Genomic DNA, 23,625 nt, shown 5'->3' with positions numbered 1-23,625 from the left:
CCTTATTTTTGTGGTTTTATTAAAACAACCCCTTGACTTGTTCCGTTTCAGGGTCCAGGTCAATGTCATAGAAGCAAGGCCTTGTCGGCAATCCTGGCATTGTGCTCATCTAGGGGAACAATGAACTAGAAGTTACGGTCCTGCAATTGTAAGCTGATAACCACACTGTGCATATACACCCATGATGAAGTGAAAGACCATATTGTTCTTCGTGGGCTCATAATTTCACATGCATTGAAATGAAAAGAATCAAGCCATCTGTTACTCCAATCCCTTTTGCTAAATCAGGTTCAGAAACTTTAAACAGATTCACTTATGCCTCAGATTGCTTACAAATGTGTACAAGAACTTATGGAAAAGCAAAGTAAAAGCTATACTGTGTGAAACCCTGTGGTGCAGAATTTTAGGAAATGGTGCATTCTTCAGGAGGAATATGGCAAAGGAAGTAGGAATGTAGATAGTTAACAATAAAGAAGACATTCAGATAAATGCTTTACTAACGGAGAGGCCTGCATTCTGTATTAGGCTCCTCTAGCCAAGACACGTTTGAAAATGAGTTATCAATACCTAGATGTTATTTAATGCTCACATAGAGGTTATAGGCACACAACAGCATTTTCAACATCAAACAATTGTTCTGTAAACAGAAATAACCTTCCATAAATAATAAGTTAACTCATTACACAAGTAACAATAATGTTGTACAATATTTTATAATTAGTTGAAACTAATTTTGGCCCTGATAGTGCAAAATGGTTTAGATTAATTTGTGTGTCAGCAAAAAGAAAAAGTAAACTATATGAAGGCTCAACACAAATTCTGCAGATGTTCCTACATTTAAAATTATGCTGAATGAGAGGAATGCTTAACCCTTCCCAGCTTCCCCTGCAAATACCCTCCCCATTTTATCCCATCCCCATAAGCTCTAAAACAGGAAGGTAGCCCAGCTGGAGGAAACAAGTCCCCTGGGAGACATTTGCAGGAAATTATGTCTGTGTGTGTATGTGTGCTTAAGGGGGTTAAGTACTTCTCTTTCCTTTCTACGAATTTTTCCTGCAAGTTTTCCTTCCCTTTATTCCTGTTATGTCAGTCCTATAGGGTTGGGACAATACATTTGCTAAGAAAGTCTTTTAGCTCCATTCTAAGATCATAATGATGGGAAACAAGACCCTTTCTCTCAGTGCACAAGCTGTCACTGGCAGAATTCAAAATCCCTTACTAAAAACTAGATTAATACAGAATTAAAGAGAACCACTGCCAATTTAGAACAGCTTGCCAAGCGTAATCTCTTAAAATGTCTGCTTTCACTAAACATAAAGGATTTCTTTTTTTGACAAAAGTGGGAGCACCACTAGGATCCTCCAGAGATACACATTTAGAGCATGTGTGCAGTGCTTCAATTTGTATTTGGATGCCATGCAGCTAATTTCCCTTAAAACCGAAGCTGCCAGCTTAAGCATGCTTTCTGAAAAGTGTGCTTAATATGTTTACGGTTCAATTCTCAAATTAATAGTATGCCATTGTTTTGTTAAAACTAATGATACTTTGTTGTTTGCTAGTTATTAGTTGAAGTTAAATCTATTTCTTATTAGGTTATTCCAGAATAAAAGATTCTGTCAAATTTCCCCTCTGATTTTTGTGTCTAAATGAAAAGTTTAAAGCATTTCAAAGTGCAGGTTTTGTGCCACAATCATCTCTAAACCAAAGCCAAAGCCAATACATTTGCTTTTACAACATCTCAGCAAAGTGGGTTACACAGATCAATAATCACCTCCTTCCCTCAGCACTGTTGCCCCTTTCCAATCAGCAGTGGCAATTTATCATTTAAAAAATCTTAACTGCAGAGCTCCCATTTATTTGGTTCTTAGTTAAGAGCTTTCTGCAGGCACTGCTCATATGTATTCATTGTCCAGTTTCAGGGCTCCTTAGTTGGCCGCCAAGTCGTCTCTCCAACAAACCATGGCCACCTGCCTCACACCTGTTGACACATATAATGAAAACAGGTAAAAACGTGGTTGCAAAGGAATAGTTGGGAGCTTTAAAGGGTGCTCTGCTGATTGCGCCTTGGCAAAGTTAGACATGTTCTTAGCGCTGATCAGCAGTCCCATAGAGATCGGGAACGCTGTAGAGCAGCCAATCTTCCCTAAGCAGGGCTGACTGTAAATGCCAGTCAGCTGAACGGTGCTTAGAGCCAGCCCCCCGCAGGGAAACACTTCCTTCAGCAGCATGGTTCAATTTCACACTGTGCAGGCAAAGGGTCTCAGGTTGGAAGTTGCTGCCAGTCACCACCAGCAGTTGCAAACCTTGCTTCCTTTACCTTCAGTTTAAAATTAAGCCATGCCAGCAAAGGAAAACACTGCTCCTGGCATTATGATGACACACAGGGGTGACATACAGGGTGCAGGGGAGAAACCATTCACACACAAGAAGAAGGTATCAGCAGGATTTAATATTGCGACAGGTGGTGGCACCTGTTCGCCGATAAACCTTGGCTTAACACCACCAATGAAACTTCCATCTTATTTAACTACCTTATCTGTGGTGATGCACAGGTATGCCTTTATAAAGGCTAGATTCAATGTTTTCCCATCAAATGTGTTGGGTAACAGACTCTCCAATGGACAGATCTCACTCCTCTGTGACTGTAAAAGCGGACCTATAGAATCGTTATATCATATAATCTTCTGTTGTCCATTACATTCGGCTTCATGGTCCAAGTTTCTGGCCCCATATTTATCGAGAATTGCTGACAGACCTCAGGAAGCCCAAATAATATACTTATTAAACGACGAAGACACAAGTAGATCCCTTGCAGTCGCTAGATACCTGATTAATGTCTTATTTCAAAAGAGGAGAAATAGATCACTGTATGACTCTGACAGCTTAGCTAAACTTAAGAACCATCAATAAGTGCCAGAACTAAGACGCATATCCCCCAAAATCTGAGGGATTTGAATTGCGGTTTACATAGAGGGAGCTTATTGTGTATAGTGTTTACTTAATTGAAGTAAAATTGGTTTTATATGGGTGTTTTAACTTGGAACTGTTTAAATTGTATTGTTTATGGATAAATTTTGATGTATTGTTTTCGATATGGGCCAATGGCTGTAATAAATCAAACTAACTAACTAACTAACAAAGGTATCAGCAGGCTTGGGAGAACTCCAAGCTTTGCAAAAGTACGGGAATATTTTAATAGAAAACACAGAAGGAAGGGGCGTCACAAGAATAGCTCAATGAGACCACAGTTGCTTAGTGGGCATGGGATGCTGTCTGACTTGTAGGCAGACGTAGAAATAGGAGGGAGGGAGGGGAGAGAGGATGAATGGAATAGAAAGAAGTATCCTGAAAGAAGACATGGCTAGCTGGAACCCTGGACAGCTCCACACACTGCAACGTTTTGTTGCAGAATCACTTGTGGAGAAGAATAAAGAATTTGGTGAACACAGAAGGTCCACCTGATATTCTGAAGCTTCAGCCAACCCCACCTACATTGAACAAATTTCAGCCACAATTAACAGAAGAGCAGGTTTTTATTTTACCTTTTGAAAAATGGAAACATTCTCAAACGACTAGGTGCACAACAACTTCTGCACAGTGAACTACACAGTACACATACTCTGCAAATAAGCATCTTTCCCCCCAATAGTCCTGGGACTTTAATCAGTAACTTAAAATGGCCCAATAGATTTGAGGTATCGTGTTCCCATAATAAACGTCAGCACTCCTTGTTGTACTCAGTACGACTGGGAAATGGTTAATGCTTAAATAAAAGGAGAAAAATTATGTGAGAGGGGTATAATTTAATTAGGCTTTAGTAGTATAGTTTGGCTCAAAGAAACAAAGGGCATATATACTAAAGCTTTATTCAAGATGGAATTGGTTGTCATAGGCAATCCTCACAAAGCTCCCTTTCCTACAAAAATATAAAAACAAAATCCCAAAACCTCAGATTGAAAAAACAGATGTTTGGGGCAGGCAAGATGGGGCTGCCTTGGAAAAGAGTCAAGATTTTAAGAACTCTAATAATTTCAGGCTTTCAGGCAACATTCTTTGCCTAAAAGAATTGATAATACCTAAACAATTCTTTAAAAACATAATCTCGCTGTATACATTTAGTACCTCAAAACAAATACATGGGTTTATGAAAGCCATTAATCACAATTTTAAGCAGTTGGGGTGAGGGGAGATTAATAATGCACTTTTCTGAAGTTCTGCTTGGATTTGACGACATTTTTAGCCAAAGGTAAGAAGGTACTAAAACCATCACCACAGGAACCAGATTAGCCATGAATCATGGATACAGGGGAAAAAATGCTATCAAAACCCCACCCTTCCTATCCAGGTATTTGTTCAGAGATACTTTATAAAAATCAATTTCATACAAAGAGATGTAAATATCTAAATAAATAGTTACTATGATGTTTCTCAAGTAGTAGGCTGGGCACAAGTGAGATTCAGGAGCCACCACAATCAAGCTATGCATTAATTTTACAAGCATAGTAACATCTGAAAAGCACAAAATACTTTGTGCCAAATAAAGTTAAGAGATGCTTCATATACCCTATTTTCTTTATTGTAATCTGTTATGTTTTTAATATATTTTTAAATTGTTATAACACACCCTGGGACATTATGGTGAAGGATGGGTAAGAAATAGAAGTAACTTATATGTAGGAAATCGGAGTCTCCATCTTGAAATTAAGCAGTTTGTATAAGAATTTAGCAGTGCCTGTTTTGAGCCAAATTCTGGGATTAGAACACAGTTGGGGACACTTTTCATCTGTCACTGCACATCTGTTAGTAACACGCTAATGACAGGAAAACTCATTTATTAGGCCTGTTAATGTGAAGCAAACTAATTGTTCCCTGAAGTAACAATTCCTGAATACAAATGTTCATATTTAGCATTAGTCCCCTAACTGCTTTTCTAATAAAATATTATTTTACTATGTTTTCTGCTAAGCACCCAAATAAAATTGTTTTACTAGAACAGCCAAAGGAGGAAACAAGCGCCTGTGTAATCCCAGCCACTGTATAGAACATATTCTTCCAAGATCTCTGTTGAAATCTCAACTTAGTTTTGGACTTACTGGGTGACTAAGACAAGTTAATGCCTGAAATTCTGCTCCCCAGTCAGTTAAACAGAAACAGCACTCCCCTCATCTCCTCACAGGGGTATCCAAAGAGTTTTTGGCACCCATCTGACTTGAGAGACAATGGAGTAATCCTCAGGGGGTGAAGTGAAACCACTGTGTTACCACAGTGACCTCCCTTCACTTTGAAGACCTCCCTTTAGGAGATCTTCAATATCTGCCTAAATATCAAATTGGTAGCGATTTGTCTAATTTCAGTTGGTACCAGGTTGGGCCTGCAACTCTAAGTCCACTAAATGTACCTGTAGAGCATAAGCTATACAGTGGTACCTCTGGTTACGTACTTAATTCGTTCCGGAGGTCCGTTCTTAACCTGAAACTGTTCTTAACCTGAAGACCACTTTAGCTAATGGGGCCTCCCGCTGCTGCTGCGCCGCCGCCGTTTGATTTCTGTTCTCATCCTGAAGCAAAGTTCTTAACCTGAGGTACTATTTCTGGGTTAGCGGAGTCTGTAACCTGAAGCGTATGTAACCCAAGGTATCACTGTACTCCCACCAGAGGAGCACAATTGCTGGTGAGGTGGTCACATTAGTGTTTAAAGCCTTAACAACTCCAGCCCAAAATATCTGAAAGGCCACTCTTTCTCTGTAGACCCTAAGTTGTAGAACTCCATCCTCACAGAGGTGTGTCTGGGAACTTCATTATGCCGTTTCGCATGAATGCTGAAGATGTACCTCTTTACCCTGGCTTTTAAGTTGTTTTTAATGTTGCAGGTGAAGGGTGGATAACAAATCAATAATCTGCAATCTTACATGCTTGTTCTCTGACCCTACCTATTCAATACCGTGGTGACTGAAGCTATCCCCTGAGCCAGCGTTGCTCTGACGACGTTAGAATCATAGAAGCATAGAGTTGGAAGGGACCACAAGGATCATCTCGCCCAACCACCAGCAATGCAGGAATTTTTCACCCAACGTGGGGCTTGAACCCAAAGTGCTGAGATTATGAATCTCATGGTCTACCAACTGAGCTATCAGAACACATCTTGCAGTTATAGCTACATCTCGGCATATACTAGTTTATTCATTCTCCAACTACCAGGTAGTCAACATGGTACCTTCCAGATATTGGACCACAGTTTTCACTGTTCCTGGCTATTGGCTATCTTGACTGGTGCTAATGGTAGCTGTAGTCCAACAGCATCTAGAAGGTGCCATATTAGCTGACCTTGCCCAAACATCCGCAGCTGGGGTTGGTAGTATTACTGAACCATGAAATAAACATATTTAATACATATATATATATATATATATATATTTTAAAAAGTTAAACTGATTCAGGTTTCAAACAAACAAACCCAAAGGATGATGGATCCATTTTTCTTAAATCAAAAGGAGCTAATTTCTGGTGAAGCATTTTTGGCACAGAAGCCTTTCTACAACATCACTGTTTAGCCAGAGGCAAAATCAGCCAGGAATCATCTAGAGTTCAACTTGCCTCCTATTACTCCCCCTCTTCTGTGACCTCAAGTAAATTAAAGCTTTCCATCATGACAGGGTCTCAAATAATAAGCAGCTCAAGAGTTTAATAAATTCTTCAGCATATTTAAGGAAAAGTGATGCCATCAACCAACTAAAGTATTTTCCCACAGAAGGCATCCAAGTAAGTTCACAGTCCCTCCTAGAACGTAACTCCTTGGCAAAGCATGCATGCTCAGAACCAGCCAGCATTTCCAGCCATAGCTTATGTTGAGCAATCTTTTGATTAGCGAGAATAATATTTTGACATTACCTTCTGCTGCATATTTTTGTACTTAAATGTGCAACATAGCTGTGCAGAAGTGGTTGCTACCTTAAACACAGATATCATTAAAAGAGCGATCATCCATGCACTTACTACAATTAGTCCCCTGCTACATGACTACAAATTGCAACATGTGACCCTTGGAGGGGTTACAGAATTACAAGCCTGGTAGATGAAGGGAACGCAGTGGATGTAGCCTACCTTGATTTCAGCAAGGCATTTGACAAGGTGCCCCATGATATTCTTGTATAGAAGCTGGTAAAATGCGGTCTTGACTATGCTACCACTCAGTGGATTTGTAACTGGCTGACTGACCGAACCCAAAGGGTGCTCATCAATGGTTCCTCTTCATCCTGGAGAAGAGTGACTAGTGGGGTGCCACAGGGTTCTGTCTTGGGCCCGGTCTTATTCAACATCTTTATCAACGACTTGGATGATGGACTAAAGGGCATCCTGATCAAATTTGCAGATGACACCAAACTGGGAGGGGTGGCTAACACCCCAGAGGACAGGATCACACTTCAAAACGACCTTGACAGATTAGAGAACTGGGCCAAAACAAACAAGATGAATTTTAATAGGGAGAAATGTAAAGTATTGCACTTGGGCAAAAAAAATGAGAGGCACAAATACAAGATGGGTGACACCTGGCTTGAGAGCAGTACATGTGAAAAGGATCTAGGAGTCTTGGTTGACCACAAACTTGACATGAGCCAACAGTGTGACGCGGCAGCTAAAAAAGCCAATGCAATTCTGGGCTGCATCAATAGGAGTATTGCATCTAGATCAAGGGAAGTAATAGTGCCACTGTATTCTGCTCTGGTCAGACCTCACCTGGAGTACTGTGTCCAGTTCTGGGCACCACAGTTCAAGAAGGACACTGACAAACTGGAACGTGTCCAGAGGAGGGCAACCAAAATGGTCAAAGGCCTGGAAACGATGCCTTATGAAGAACGGCTAAGGGAGCTGGGCATGTTTAGCCTGGAGAAGAGGAGGTTAAGGGGTGATATGATAGCCATGTTCAAATATATAAAAGGATGTCACATAGAAGAGGGAGAAAGGTTGTTTTCTGCTGCTCCAGAGAAGCGGACACGGAGCAATGGTTCCAAACTACAAGAAAGAAGATTCCACCTAAACATTAGGAAGAACTTCCTGACAGTAAGAGCTGTTCGACAGTGGAATTTGGTGCCAAGGAGTGTGGTGGAGTCTCCTTCTTTGGAGGTCTTTAAGCAGAGGCTTGACAACCATATGTCAGGAGTGCTCTGATGGTGTTTCCTGCTTGGCAGGGGGTTGGACTCGATGGCCCTTGTGGTCTCTTCCAACTCTATGATTCTATGATTCTATGATACTTAGGAGCAAGTTTAAGCTTAAGCCTCTATTAGTTTCCAAAGTTCCAAATATAATTGATTTTATTCCACAGCTAGCCAATAAGAGTCAGTCAGTATGAGAATCTCCCTCCCCCTGCATACCCCAACCCTCTCCTCATCAAGTCAGTGAGGATAATACTTTACACATCTGAAGAAGCAGGCCTGAGTTCATGAAATCTTATGCTGCAATACAGCTCGAATGGAAAAGTGAATTTAAGAGCAGAGTTAGTGTGGCGTGGTGGCTAAAATGTTGGGTTTGAATGTGGCATTATTCAAATCCCTACTACCCCTGTGAGGTCATGAACCAGTTAATGTTATGTCCCCTGCATCCACATCCCAGTGAAGGAGGACTCGGGTTCAGATGACTCACAAGTCAACCCCTGCTCAGTGGGAGGTGGAACCAACAGCAATCCCTTTCTACCCCATTCTTGCCTGAGGACACAGCTCTTCCAGCATCCTCCACTCTGGGGATGACTCCCCTGTAGCTTCTCCTGTTCCACAGCCATGCAGGAGCATGCAACTAAAATGAGCTACTTAAAAGATTGCACCCAGCTCACCCAAGGGTGGAACCACTAGAAGGGAAGCCTTGGCACTCTTCAGAAAACTTTGGTTCTCAGCTGAAACACCACCTTCCAAAGCTCAGCCAGAAGAGTCCACTGGGAGTAGCTAGAGTCCTGATAGGGCCTAGTTTTACAGGAAGAGACTCTGGGAATCTCTATCATTTCTCTGGTGAGCACCAAGTCCCAGCAGAACATGATAGTGTATCCCAAGCCTCGCCAGCCTCGCAGGGTTGCTTGAGACGAACATGTTGCTCTGAATTCCTATGTCTAATATGCAGACGAAACAATAATAAAAGCCGGATAATTCTCGCTGGAGACTCAAAGCATAGAAATAGGACATTCAGTTCATATTCAGGTCTATCAGAACTCAACAGTATGAAGCTGTTGTTTTAAACGGTAGATTCAAGAGGAGTGCCATTTTCCTGCCTCCAATCTCCTTTTTTCTGTGCCATTTGAAATTGGCAGAATATATTCAGATTTTTGAAATTGTGTTTACTTAACATTCAAGGGGTGAGTCACAAGCTTCACACCACCACCACCACGGTTTGGTTCACATTCCAACTTGCGACTTCTAAAATGGGGAGCCTTCCAAATTAATGAAAGCTCCCCATGAAAAGCTCCCCATTTAGAACTCCATAGTTCTAAATATAACACTGACTGTATATTGGTTTATAAATTATGACAGTAAAAGTAATTGCAATCCTATGCCAAAGCAGTACCTCCAGAAGGTAGGAGGCATCATTTTATCAGATACTCCAGGGCACAAGAAAAAAATTGTGATCTATTATTGTGAGGTCAAGATACCAGAACCGGCATGCTGTGTAAATAATAGCCTAAATTACATATTTCAACGTTTCCTTTCATCTGGGTTACACACATTTGCTGGTTTAGTTATTAGAGTTTGGGGTTCCAGCTGCACAGCTGAAGTGGTGCCTGGGTTCTCTACAGCATAATTAAAAGCCTTTATTTCCCCTACCCCCTGTGTCTTCTGGGACTACTGGAAGCATGGCAGAGCATAACAGCCCAGTTTTAAAGGAGATCGAAAACGAATTTAAAGCAAAATGTAACAATGATCTAAAACACAATACACATTTTATTTATTTATTTTTTTAAATAAAACACAATACACAATTTTTAATATACCAGTATTTTTTCTAGCACAAAGTGTTTTATGTCAGTTTTGCACATGAGGCAATCAGGCTCTGAAAACAGTTGAAGGTAGTATTGGCACAGCTTGGAAAAGTCAAGACTGGGATTTGCACAGATTTGTCGCACAACACCTTTTCGCAGAGCCCAAGAGATAAATAAATAGCCAAACAGTAAAGTCTGATAAATAGCCAAACAGTATAGATTCCTGCGCTGCGTGGAATAGACCTCTGAGTAGACTGAATAGGTATGAAAGGAGTGAGACAATCTTTCAGGTATCCTGGACCCAAATTGTAAAGGACTTTATACACCAAAACCAGAAACAGTAGCTAATTGTCAGTCAATGCAATTTTCTCAACAGCAGGGTAACATGGTAATATCCTGCCCCAGTGAGCAGTTGAGTCACTGCATTTTGCACCAGCTGCAGCAACCCACCTAGAGTGCATTGTAGTAATCCAGCCTGGAAGTTACCAGCACATGGACAACAGTGGTCAGGCTATCTTGGCCCAGAAACAGCTGTCGCTGTCTTATCAGCCAAAGGAGACCCAGAAGCACCCACAGACTGCAAACCTCAAAAGCAGACAGTTGTCCAATTATCCTGATACAGGAAGCATCCACCCATTGTGCCTCCATTTTACCAGGATTCAGAATCAGTTTACTGGCCCTTATCCAGCCCACCACCGAAGCCAGGCATCGTGGCACAGCACAGCACAGCCAGGCGGGTAAAAGAAGATCACCCACTGCTATTCTCTGAAACTGACCCTGAAGATAGTATTGGGACCACTGTTTAATTGTCTCCAACACCCATCTCACAAAGTTGGCTCAGTCAGTATTATCAAAAGCTGGTGAGAGAACAAGGAACAATAACAGGGTTGCACTCCCCCATGCTTATTCCAATAAAGGCCATACGTTAGGGCAACCAAGGCTGATTCAGTCCCATAATCACAATCCAGTTTTCTATAATTTGATTTACATTTGAGGTACTGTATATTTAAAACAACCACTACTGAAATGCAAAAATGTGTGCCCCATGCAGAAACAGCTTAGCACAGTAAAACAGTAAATCATTTTGACTTTCTCTTACTATATGCTAACAACATGGAGATAATGGCATGTTTTTATTTTGCTTTTTTACCATGTTTCTGAAAGACAAAAGGTTAACTTGTACTCGTGTAACCTAAAGTCTATATCCATATTCATCCTTTTGTGGGGGGCGGTTCACATACCCCCTTGAGTCAACATTAATGCTCCAATAAGTATATTTATCTCCCTTTGCCAAACAGATAGCTATAATTTCCTGCACAATTGAGGGGAAAGATTGGAACTAATATATCTGTTTGGATAGCTGTGTAATGCATTCCTCTTCTGTTTTTCCTGTACTGCATTTGTAATCAGAGCTCTCTCTCAAAATTCAATTAAATGGAAGCTAATAAAAATTAACTAACTTAGTCTTTTGACAGCAGCATCCCATGGAAGGAATACCTTATTCAATCAGAGGAAAATAGTATAGTAGAAAAAATACAAAGCACATTCTCTCTCGCGTTCCTGCTTTGACCTCACTTAAAGTCCTTTCTCAACATTACCTTTGTGATTTAGGAACAGCGGCAGCAGGGCACCTTCTCACACCACCAAGGAGACCTGGGCCACATGGAAGGATCCACTGGCTTGGCTTTCTCTATATTAGCATTAAGCCAGCTTCTGAAAGGGGCTATGCTAACATGGAGAGGAATAAAAGTTGAAATTGCCTCCTGCAAGTTTATTTCTCAGGCTATAGGCAGGCTAATGCCAAACCTTGGTTGAACAAAACTATGCTTTAAAATAATGACGTCAGATTAACAGAACAGAGAAGAGGAGGTATATTGATTTCATAAAACAGAAAACTGAGCTGTAAAAACAACTTATTGTTGCTTGTGGCTGCACTGCATGGGCAGCCAACATCAGTGTGTATATGGGAGAGAAATGAATGGGGTTTATCCATGGGGACTACTGGAATACTTCACACACATGAAGCCTGTTGGAATAAAAGGATCCTGATGCGACATTGTGACCTGAGGGATAGCTCAGTTGGTTGAGCATGAGACTTAATTTCAGGGTTGTGGGTGAAAAAAATGGGTGAAAGATTCCTGCATTGCAGGGGGTTGGAATAGATAATCCCTGTGGTCCCTTCTAACCTGCTTTCATAACACTGAACACGCTGGTGACTTACAGACTAGTCTGAACCAAAAAACTATAGGGTGTGGCAACCACATTGTAAAACACTATCAGCTAGTACTAGTGAACTAAACATTTAGATATTCAAACGTAAGTTAGTGACATTGTCAAACTAGACAATCAGTGAATGCTATCAAATCAAGAAGAACTAATTTTGATGGTAAAAGTTAGATTTCATACATGGAATCTGGGTTCTGCTGTCAGGTACCAGATCAATGGTATATCTACTCTTATCTCAGAGTCACGACTAGGAGTCCCCTGACACTGTGAACCACTCTAAATCACATCCTGCACTGGTATGTTTCAGGGAGGATACTGTAAGGCATCAATGGGAGCTTGTATAATGTGAGACTGCAACTTGATCATTAATTGCTCAGGTCAGTCTCTGGATACCTGAAAGTGTACAGCAAGGCAGTCTACTGTAGCAGCACCTGCTGCATTTCAAAAAACATATTTATGGTATTTATCAGATTTAAATGATTAATCAACATTTAGGGACTAAAATGGCCAACTAGTAAAATGTAATTTATTTGTACAGCTGTCCATTTCTTTCTCCTTTAATAAGACTGTATTTAAGAACATATTGAACTTTTTAAAAGACACACACACATGTCCTTTCTAAATATGTATTTTTTGTTCTCCTATTTATTATTATCGTTAGTAGTAGCAGCAGTAGTGGCATCAATTTTATACAGTGTATAAACGTGAGCTAGCTACTTACTCGAGTTACTGAGATAGATTACCTGGAGTTACTTTTCTATTCTGTTTATATCTGAAGGATTACATCTTAAGCAGTGCCATGCAAGACATTGATTGTTTTTCTTTGCTAACTACAGTAAAAAGCAGAAGAGCAAATCATGAGGAGTAACTCGCTAAAGATAGAGAAGTAAACTGAATTACAGCTAAAGCAGGAAGTCTAAAATATGTTAGGAGGTCATTTGGCTACCAAGCCAGGAAAATGATATTACGGTAGAGAATTAACATTCTGCAACAGTCATCTTGCAAAGGCCAAACACAAACAAATGCATCATTAAGCGGTTTTAGAGCAAACCAAGGAACCAAATGACTTTAGGTACTTCTAATACGGAATTTTAGGTTTTCTGGTTGTTGTTCACTTTTAACGTTCTTTCTTCTAGCCTAAACATACCTGTTGTCATAATCTTCATGCATGCCTTGCATTCCAATTGACTCCTCCTTTTCCTTGCTCTCTTCCAAAGCCACTTTAGTCTTTTTTTTTTTTTTTAAGTGTCATGACCAGAACTGAGCACAAAAACACCATCTGACATTTCACGGAAATGAAAATCAACTGACAAATCTGAATGTGATCTAGTACATAAACGTTATAAACATTCAATTATATCTCCTTCAAGTATCTCATGACTCAAGTCTTTCACAACTAAAATTCACCTTTGATCTGTTGTGCTTTGTTTTGCTTTTCAGGAGGTGCATTCCTGCATTCTGGATAACTTTAGAGCATGGGTTTTAAAAAATATTTCTAATGCACTTACAGCTCCTTCCTTTCGTTTCTCTAAGGAAATATTCCTGACAAACAAATGCTTCCAAATTCCAATGGCCCCACCATTAAGTTTCTTTTTTTATGAATATTTTTATTGAAATTTTTCGACATAAAATAAGTAAGAAACAAACTAGTTTACAGATCAAGAATATTAAAAAGCCAAAAGATAAAAAACAAGAAAACAGAAAGGAGAGAAGGGGGGAGGGAATACGTATAAGGCATATACCATATTTATAGCATATTTATCCTGCCATTTATCTGCATGCAGAGAGTTAGACCCTCCCATCTCCCAGCTGGGGACCTACTTCTTCTCCCAGTCTCTCACCCTGGATCAGTTAGCCTGCCACCTAAGTTTCCCACTTACTGTTCAGTAAGGTGAGGAAGCTGTATGGGTGTTTAATGTATGCTTCAACAGAAAACATTCTTTATGGATCCCAGGCACATGGTGATTGCAAAGTGGGCAGTGGAGGAACATTTGGTTAGATGCATAAGCCCTGAAGGGTAGGGAAAGAAAGTATATATAAGGAAATATAAGGAAGCTGTCTTATACTGAGTCCAACCACGCAGTGGCGTAGCATGGGGGGTGCAGGGGGTGCCAGCCGCACCGGGCGCAACATTTTGGGGGGCGCACTCGCAGCTCTCTGCCCCTACCTGGCTCACTCACTCTCTCTCACAGTGTTGGCTGTGCGAATCCAATCCGAGCTGCCCGCATTGCGGTGCGGAGCGGGAGCGGAGAGAGAGCGAGGGAGGGACTATCTGGGGGAGGGACAATGCAGCGGCCGCTCAGCGCGGGAGAGAACCACACCCGACCAGCCCAGTTTTTGGACGGGAGGTGTTACTGCTAGGTTAGTGCGCAGTTTAAACCGATTTAAAATGTCTGTTTAACAAAAGGCGGCGGCGGGAGGCGGACTTCTCTCCCTCTCTGGTGCTGGTGCCATGAGGCGCTCGCCAGCCCACCGGCCCCTCCTGAGCGGGATATGGGTGGGCGGAGGGGGTGGGTGGGTGGGGGAGAGGCGCCAGGTGAGGCGGGGCCAGCCGGCGGCGGCAGCTGCACGAGGGACCCCCGCCCGCCTCGTGCCCTGACAGGAGCCGCCGCTGCGCCCACGGGCGCCCTTGACGCGGCGCCCCTCATGCCCCCTCGAGAGGCGTTGGGGGGCAGCGAGACTCTGCCGGGCCCCGCCCCTCACTCCGCGCTCGGCTTCAGGGCTGTCTTGCGAGGGGGCGGCGGGAAAAGGCTCTGAGGAGAACCTCGCTCGCTGTCCCGTGTCGCTTTTCCTCACGTCGTTTTCCCTTTCCCTTGAGGGGACGGGGAGGTGAAGGGAGCCCGCCTTCCTCCTCGCATGTGGCGAGTCGTCGGTGGAGGTAGAGAAACCACGCACATTTGATATTCATAATAATAATAATAATAATGGTTTGAAATTTAAGACTCCCCCCCCCCAAGGAAAAGGCACTTTCTTGCCCTGCCTGTGGACCAGGAGGTCGTGGCGGGAGAGGCCTTCAGCAGTGGGGCCCTTATTCGCGCTGCCAGCCTGACCTTCACCCTCTTACATATAGAGAGGAAAGGAGACGTGGAGGTGCAAAGGCTTGCGGGGCAGAAGTAAGCCCCGCTGAGTTCATCAGGGGTGCCAACGTGAATACAGTATGATATTGGGGGGGGGAGGCAGGTAAGCCCCGCCCTGCATAGTTTACCACATTGGCAATGCCCATCAACTGGGGGACTGGCCCCCTCAAATGTTTTATTGGGGGGCTGAAGCAGTGGCGTAGCGTGGGGGTGCAGGGGGGCCGGGCGCAACATCTGGGGGGGCGCCCGCACTCGAGTGCTAAAATCCACGGGTTAGGGTGCGCAAATTACTTGCCCCAGGTGCTGACAACCCACGCTACGCCACTGCAACCACGGATCCATCCAACTCAGTATTGTCTACGCTGATGGCAGCAGCTCTTCAGGGTTTCAGACGGGATATTCCCTGCCTCACCTAGAGATGCTGTGGACTGACCCTAACACCTGTGTGCAAAGCCACCACCAACTTAAAGCTCTTTCCCTTTTCTGTACAAGTGAAACACTGGGCATTCTTTTTAGCATTGATTAATTAAAATATGTTAGCGTCATAAAGGGCCAGGTGAAATTGCTTTTGAGGTCAAATCCAACCTTTCAGTTGATCACCTCTCACCCACATGAGTGTTTAAAGAGTCTCTCCCTTCCTTCTTGGCTTTATGCTCTCAAAAAAGGAAGGAAACGTGATCCGGTTTGCCTCTACGCCAACATCTGTAGGCACAGCATAGATAAAATGATCTGATTTAATGACTGATACCCAAAACATTTTACAAACTATGTCAGATACCTGTATAATGTGATCAGCTGAATAAGAGACTGGTATTAATAACGGAAACTCACCGAATTTAATGGCATGCAATGACTGGTACTTTAGTGTGAGTCTCTCGGAAGCCCATCTTCCTATGTCCAGAGCAAAGATAAGCACAACTCACTCATTCTCCCTTGGTTCTAGTACATTTGCAAATACATCTTCTCTTCAGACTCCCCCCAAGATCAATGTAAGCAGGGTTTTTTGTTTTAAAAAACACCATTGAAAGAACTGTAAAGTACAGCTACAGCTTCATTACAATTCTTACGGACCCCATATTGGGATGTCATCTGGATTGTGTCAGCCTTTGGAACTTTCATTCTGACACACACATATATTAAGTGGTCATTTGTTGGAGATTAAGGGATTAAAATGGAAAATGACAAACAGCAAATACACTGTCATAATTAACCCTGAAAAGCTAGGGCACTCAAGCAAGACACACTCTGCAAACCTTAAAATGTGACACCCCAGTCCCCTCTTACTGCCTAGAGGGGGAGGGTGGACTAGTCAAAGCAGAGTATTAACAGCTGCCACCACCCCAGTCTCCTTCCTTCAAACAGACTCAATTGACTTGTCATTCAACCACCCAGCAGTGATTTTTGCCAGCCTTCTGTGGCTGCTCTGTGGTGCACTGTTTGCTCATGCTTTCCCTCTGGGTAACGAAGTGAAAAGTCTTACAAAAACCATTGCTGGATGGTCAAATGTAAGTCTGGCTGCAGGAAGGAGAAAAGGATTGTGGCAGTGAGTAGAAACAGCAGCAAGCTGGCAAAAATACACATTCGCTGCACATGAAGCAGAGCCTGACCTGTCAGGCAGCCGCTGGAGATGAGTTGAGACTGAATGCACAAGACAACAGATTGATCAGTGATCAACAGCAGCAGTGGCTTCAAACCTGCCTATCTAGACGTGTCACTATCCTTGTGGCAAATTTGCCACCAGTGTTGTTGCCATGGGTAGTCTTGGAGTGGCTAACAGGATAAACAATAGTGAACAGTAGGTTTGGTAAATGTAGGAAGTTGCTGTCCTTCAATTCCCTTCTTTCCATGCCCTGTCTGGAATCCAAAGGAAAGGAGTAACCTTAGTGGGGCTGACAACTTCCAACATATTTAGAAATGGTTTCACCCTTTCACCAAACTGAAACTCCCCATTGTTTTGAGGTTGTGTAATCTGTGCATGTCATAACATGGTCATAAGATTAAACTTGGTGAGCCAAGCTATGGGAGTAAGCAGATGATAGACTATGCTGACCCTCAATGCCTGATCTAGTTATCAATATTTAAAACAGATGGGTCCCTCCACTTCCCCCCAAAAGAACTGCTACTGAACTAAATTGGTTTGGTTGTGATGAAAGTGAAGATCATGGTTACATATAAAATGATTTGAAGTAGAGCTTTTTGCTTTGATCACGCTTGTGTTCAAATGATGAATAGGACAAGTTTCAGAGCCAAAAGATGGCATTAGTTCAATCAGATTTTCAAAGCCACCAAATGATCTTCCCAATTCTCATTCAAACAGCTACCCAAGATGTGTGCTGAGATCACCTCAACATCTTTGAAAATACATCAGACTATGTGTTGCCTCATTTCTGTCATCAGTTTCTTCCCTCTAAAAAGCTGCCTTCAAACTGTAAGAAAGCAGAGTTTCCAGATGATCAGTGAACTCTGACAAAGTGAAGAGATCTCATAATGATTGTAAACTTATCTGGAATTCATAAAAAATTTGAGGCGCAGCAGAATACTTTTTCCTTCATTCTGCTGGGTTACTTTTCCCAACTGCTGACACTCTTTAAGAAGCAGTCAAAAAACTAAAAGATGAAGCCCTAATTTACTGAAAGCAGTTGTGCTTAGGGTACTTAAGACAGAAAAGTGTTCAACAGTTAAGCAAGTATATTTGTGCCCTGGTCCAGTCATAGTGACAGACAACTAGCACAATGGCGTGGAAGCAGAAAGCACCTCCACATGGAAGCAGGAGCTCCACGGTCTACAAGTTCTAGTACCTTACCGCACAACAGAATTAGAATCACTTTTATATATTAAAGTGGGAAATGATAAACCAGGGTTAACATTTTATTTTCTTCCTACAGGCATTTATTTTTCAGATAGTTCCATGAAACTCGGAAATTAGCCCCTTTCCACTTTGTAATACTTCCTCCTTGCATTCCTTTCTGAATGAACTGGATAAGAGCAAAGATGGCTGTCTAGTAATGAAAAAAGCAAGAAGAGGGACTCTCCTGAGGAAAGGAAAGCCTTCACATCAGTACAAAGGCATGCCAAAACTTTCTAGCAATGGATTAGATAAGGAATGTGAGCTGACAGTTTTCCTGGCTGTAAGAGAATGGAGAACAAGTAATAAGATATGATCAGTAGAATAAAGCAGCCAGACCTCATGGGTATGAGAAGCTTTGGAAATGATTCAGCCAGGATTGGTAACTGGCAAAATAGTATATAGCAAAATAGTATACACACCAGTGGAGGCTGGTCTATTAGGATGGATTATTATTATTACTACTACTACATTTGTTAGTTGTTTTTTCTTGCTCAAGGCAACCCAAAGCAACGTACAAGCAAACAATGCCACCCCCCCCAAATCCCACATAGATACATGAAAACCAAGAAAGGTACATTAAAAGCATCATCCCACCCACTTCTAAAAGGCCACAGATAGTTCAAGGCCAAAGGCCTGGTTATAAAGGAGAAGTTTTTGCCCAGTGCCTAAAGGTATATAATGAAGGTGCCAGGTTTTCTAAAAGGGCAAGTATATTAAAAGTATGCTTCCCCTGCCTATATTGTTACTTCCTCATGATGGCTTCCTCCCATTCTAATTTAGACATATTCTTGTGGATAGTCAACGAATTCCACTGCAATTCTGGTTCAAAGTTGCTTTTGCACTGCAAGTAACAGAGCAGCCCATGCTGCCACAGACATTGTACATTGCATATCAGTAAATAAGAATTTTAAAATGTTCTGGAGGAGAGAATGAACAAAACTTCAGTGCCCAAAGTTGGAGTGTGTCACTGTCTCATTTCCCCTTAAACTTTCCCTCTGATATTTCTGGCCTCCAAAAATGAACACATTCCATTCTTTATGTCAAACTTATCAAAATTAAACTACCACCAGCTGCCAAAACAGCTATGGGGTGGGGGGTGGGAAGCATTGTTATTATATTATAAAGTGCTGCTAGCTAGCTGTGGGACTTTTTCCCATCTACTACAACAATACAGTATAATAAAGCCCAACATATGCAAAAATACTGCACTGAATAGTACAGTACACATGGCGATTAAATAATAAACATGTATGCTACCCTAACACATTATATAATTAGAACCAATTGTCAGAATCAACTGAAAGTAGTCTGGAATGTAAAGCAGGAAATGAGAATACTGTTTTCCTATTGGACTCAGCGCAAATGACCTTTATAATGCAATTATACTGAAATAAAGCCTACTTTACCATTGTGCTTAAGGTTATTATGAGAAAGTTTTCACACATCCAAACACAACTAACGATACAACTTCTCCAATTATAGAATTCCCCCTCAATTTTTACAATTCTCTCAAGTGCAGAAATGAACATCTTGTCATTCAGAGCACATTTTTCAGCTGACAAGTTTTCAAGAGGAAAATAATGACACATACACGCATTATAGCAATGTGTTCTCAGTTACCAATTTTGGGGCAAGCAGCATGGAAGCAAGTTGAGATATCTGATCAGATTGCACACTGAGAAAGCGATAGTGAAAACATAGGGCTATATTCAACTAAATCATTGCACTAGTAGAAGCCAGCGCAACAGTCCCCCCTAGCACAGCAGGACTTGCCCCCTCCCTCCCCCACTTCCCAAATCTGCTGTGGAGGGTCAGGAGAACCCCAAGAACAGTTGGGTTATGCTTGCCTGACTGAACAATCACCTTAGCGCTATGTTGAATTCAATCCACAGTGTGCTACCAAGCCAGTCTTTTGCATTAAAGTGTAGGCAGGGGAGCGGGCACGTAAACTGCATGGCTGGTAAGCAAGGGACTTTGTCACCTCTGGGCCCTCCTGGTATTCTGCACTATATAGATGTTTGGTGGCATGCTTTGAAAAGAAAGATCTTTAACAGAGAAACCCTTAAGTAAACTTGCAACAAAAAGGTGCAATCTTTTCCCCTCCTTAGATTATTACAAGGAAACATTTTAACCAGCAGGTGCTCAGATTCTCTCTCCTGTTTTAACAAATATAGTTAATACTTTGGCTAATAAACAATCTATTCTAAACTGATGCATCAGTAGACATTAATGGATAATATTTGAAGAGAAAATAGATAGCTGAAATACTGTTGTTGTTGTTTTAAAAAAACCATTCCTTACCCTTTTCTGTCAGTAAAACATGACTAAGTAGGGTACAATGAACAGCCTCCTAATATTTAGTTATTTTTAAAATTTTAATTACATTTATAGTTTGCCTTTCTTCCATTAGGTAACCAAAGGCAGATATCCAAGCATTGACCAGACTTACTTAGCTCCCACAAGTTTATAGCCTTGTGTACCTTCACTATAAAACCAGAATAGCATTAAAGTGCTGGAACATCAGCGTACAGTTTAAGCAGCTACATTTCATTGCACTAAGAATTTAATGCAATGCATTTTATTGGTTCCCTATTGATAAAATATTTGGGTTGTACGCAACAAAGCTGTCCTGTTGGCACAAAAACTCTGGTTTGCACAATGGAATTTCCCCCCTCCCTCTCCACACCCAAAATCTGTCCTGGGGTTTCTCCCAACCAGAGATGTAAAATTGGCTTGATAAGAGTGACTTCAAAAGCTGATACAGTGAAATGTTTATCTTGCCCCTATACAGAATGCAGCCCTGCATTGTCTTTTAATGAGTGCTGTCACAAGACCTTGGATTCTTATCTCATTATACATGACAAAGCCATTTTTCACCTTTTCACCCCTTGCTTTTTCCTGTAAGACCTATTGCAGTCGTTAAGAGTCGTCAACAGGCTCATCACAGCTATCTGCCAATCACCCATTCCCACCACCCTTCTGAGTAATACCCCTCCCCACCTTCTCACTATATAGAAGGGTCTGGAAACTTCTGTTTCAGTGTATCTGAAGAAGTGTGCATGCACACGAAAGCTCATACCAAGAACTGACTTAGTTGGTCTTTAAGGTGCTACTGGAAGGAATTTGTTTTGCTGTCACAAGAGTAAGCCAAAGTTGCATACTTAAGTACTGTATGGAATACACCACCATCACAAAAGCAGATTAACAGAAAATGTGGGAAAATACAAAGCTGCAATAACTTTTGGGCGGAGATGACTCTGTTTGCATGCACTAGAGAATCCAGTGATTCTCCACCCAAACATAACTCACCAATGACCTCACCAGTTTCCTAAACACACTCAACAAGGCTTCCTGCCTGTTCTCTCTACAGCCAAGCCATGATCTCAACAGTCCACCTGTGAGTATATGGTATATGGTATATGGTATATGGTATATGGTATATGGTATATGGTATATGGTATATGGTATATGGTAGTGCCTCCATCAGGGTCAAAGGGAGATAAAAGTCATGCCAGTGTTAATTAAAGCGCCCCCTTGCCCCCGTTTTACTGCCTACTTCCTCTGATAAAGCCTGGTACATTTTTTTCATAAAAAGACTTCCCCATTGCACATGGATTTCCCACTGCAGGAAGAAGTAAAGCAAGTACTGCTTCTTATAAAGGACAGTTTATTATAAAGGAAGTTCCAAGATTATAGCTTGCTTTAAATTTATGCATTACAGGAATATGCATGTACAGCCAATCAGAATATCATTAATTCCTCCTCACATCTAACTTATAAAAGCAGGCCTGACAGCCAAAAGTGCATTGTGTGGGCATGGAAGGGGCTAGACTTGGCCAGCTCATATCCCTGTGACTTCAGTGAGGCTTAGTAGTAATTCAGCATTTCAACTTGCTCATAACATTCCACGAAACATGAACACATTTCCCAAGAGCGCACAAAAGGGCTGAAGTCACATTATGGATTACCTCCCTCTGCGGAAATGTTAACAATTTACTGTGCTTGTGGTGAAAGGAATGTTTCCTGATCGTGTACATCGAAAGCACACCCCCAAGGCCAGAGAGTCCTCATGACAGAATTTCCTGAACTCCAAAAACACATCTAGTCAGGAATCACTTCCTTCCTTGCTCCCTTTCACTGGTAATGCAGAACAATAAGTCAGATACTCTCAGTCACTCCCCAATGTGTTGCTAATGTGAGGAAGCCGGCTTGTACTCTGGGATAATGAGATAACACCGCCAGAGCACTCTCTTTTTACGTTTTTGCTTGGTGCCTGGGTTCCATTTCTAGCACAGCTACATAAGAGGTCTTCCAATTAGAAATAATCAGTGCCAAGGAACAGTATCATTAAAATGTATAAAAAATCAATCAATCGACAAGAGCAACAAGATCAGTCTGAAACTTAAAAAGGGGAACATATATGCTAAATGTTTTGTAAAGGATGAAAAGCTTACATGAGCAGTTTTCTCAAGCTAAAAGAAATGGACAGGATCCCACAAGGAAGACTTGTGAGCTGGCCCAGCTGAATTCTTCCCTTTACAACTGATCCTCGGGAAATACGGTAAATTATTATTATACGCCCTGTGGAACGCCCTCCCATTAGATGCCAAAGAAATAAACAACTATATGACTTTTTAGAAGACAGCTGAAGTCAGCCCTGTTTAGGGAAGCTTTGATGAATTATTGTATTTTAATATTTTGCTGGAAGCCACCCAGAGTGGCTGGGGAAATCCAGCAAGATGGGTCGGGAATAAATTATTATTATTATTATTATCATCATCATCATCATCATCATCATCAGAAATTGCTCTCCCTGCATCATCATCATCATCATCATCATCATCATCATCATCAGAAATTGCTCTCCCTGCAGTTTCAAAAGCAGCATCTGGTAACTGCTATTTGAAGTCAAAAAGCCCATTTGGGTTTGTGAAACAAATTTTACACTTCTTTAGATCCTAGTCCATATACGTTGAGATTACAATGTATTGGTGTAACTTGCAGGTTAAGGCAATTTCTGGTAGGTGGTGTCGTATTGTTATTTATATTTTATGAATTTCTATACTCCTTTATATCACAGAGCTCCCAGGAAGATCATCATAGCACATAACAGCTAAGGCACAGATTGAGAATGAAGTGGACCCTACTCACCGTTCCCACCAGTGGATAAATGAAACCAGCTCCAATACTGGCTCTCACATCACTAATTGGCAGGATGAAGCCAGTGGGGACACCTTTCTTCTCAGGCATGTGAGAGAGGGACAGGTGAGTTTTTGCCATACAAATTGGGAGATTTCCAAATCCCTGACAAATGACAAATGGAAAGGACAGATTACTGCCAAGTTTGTATGTACACTGTAATGAAGGAACAACACTCCTTCCAAGATCCTGTGCCAAAATAACATTCTTCAATGAATATAGCTAAATTCTATGACTAGTAAAAATTAATGGAGTACAAAAAGAACTTGGGCCCATGCATACTTTTTTGTGGCCCAATGAATGTGTATGCACATGCTG

General features: G+C 41.7%; 1 protein-coding gene and 1 long non-coding RNA gene across 4 annotated transcripts in view; one reads left to right on the top strand and one right to left on the bottom strand.

The window, feature by feature from the left end:
• The window catches only part of LOC309337678, a 200,759-nt gene that overhangs the window by 4,233 nt on the left and 172,901 nt on the right, over window positions 1-23,625 (top strand). The window contains exons 2-4 of one of the 3 annotated variants that reach the window (XR_014154474.1): window positions 52-148; window positions 18,146-18,326; window positions 23,189-23,373. This is a non-coding gene — a long non-coding RNA (uncharacterized lncRNA). Of the gene's footprint in view, window positions 1-51; window positions 2,434-3,141; window positions 5,258-18,145; window positions 18,327-23,188; window positions 23,374-23,625 lie in introns of those variants that run through there. The other 2 variants (XR_014154475.1, XR_014154476.1) reach the window with 2 other exon arrangements.
• The window catches only part of MTHFD1L (methylenetetrahydrofolate dehydrogenase (NADP+ dependent) 1 like), a 103,107-nt gene that overhangs the window by 5,884 nt on the left and 73,598 nt on the right, over window positions 1-23,625 (bottom strand). The window contains exons 26-27 of the mRNA XM_081854333.1: window positions 23,260-23,412; window positions 2-109 (exon numbers count right to left, since the gene is read on the bottom strand). Coding sequence (XP_081710459.1) covers window positions 20-109; window positions 23,260-23,412 — 243 coding nt within the window. The 3' untranslated portion in view covers window positions 2-19. The remainder of the gene's footprint in view (window position 1; window positions 110-23,259; window positions 23,413-23,625) is intronic.

The sequence above is a fragment of the Podarcis erhardii genome, assembly GCF_964252035.2.
Source record: "Podarcis erhardii genome assembly, chromosome: 3".
NCBI lineage: Eukaryota > Metazoa > Chordata > Lepidosauria > Squamata > Lacertidae > Podarcis > Podarcis erhardii.
The sequence above is the reverse complement of the archived record's forward strand: the minus strand, read 5'-3'. Positions and strand labels throughout refer to the sequence as shown.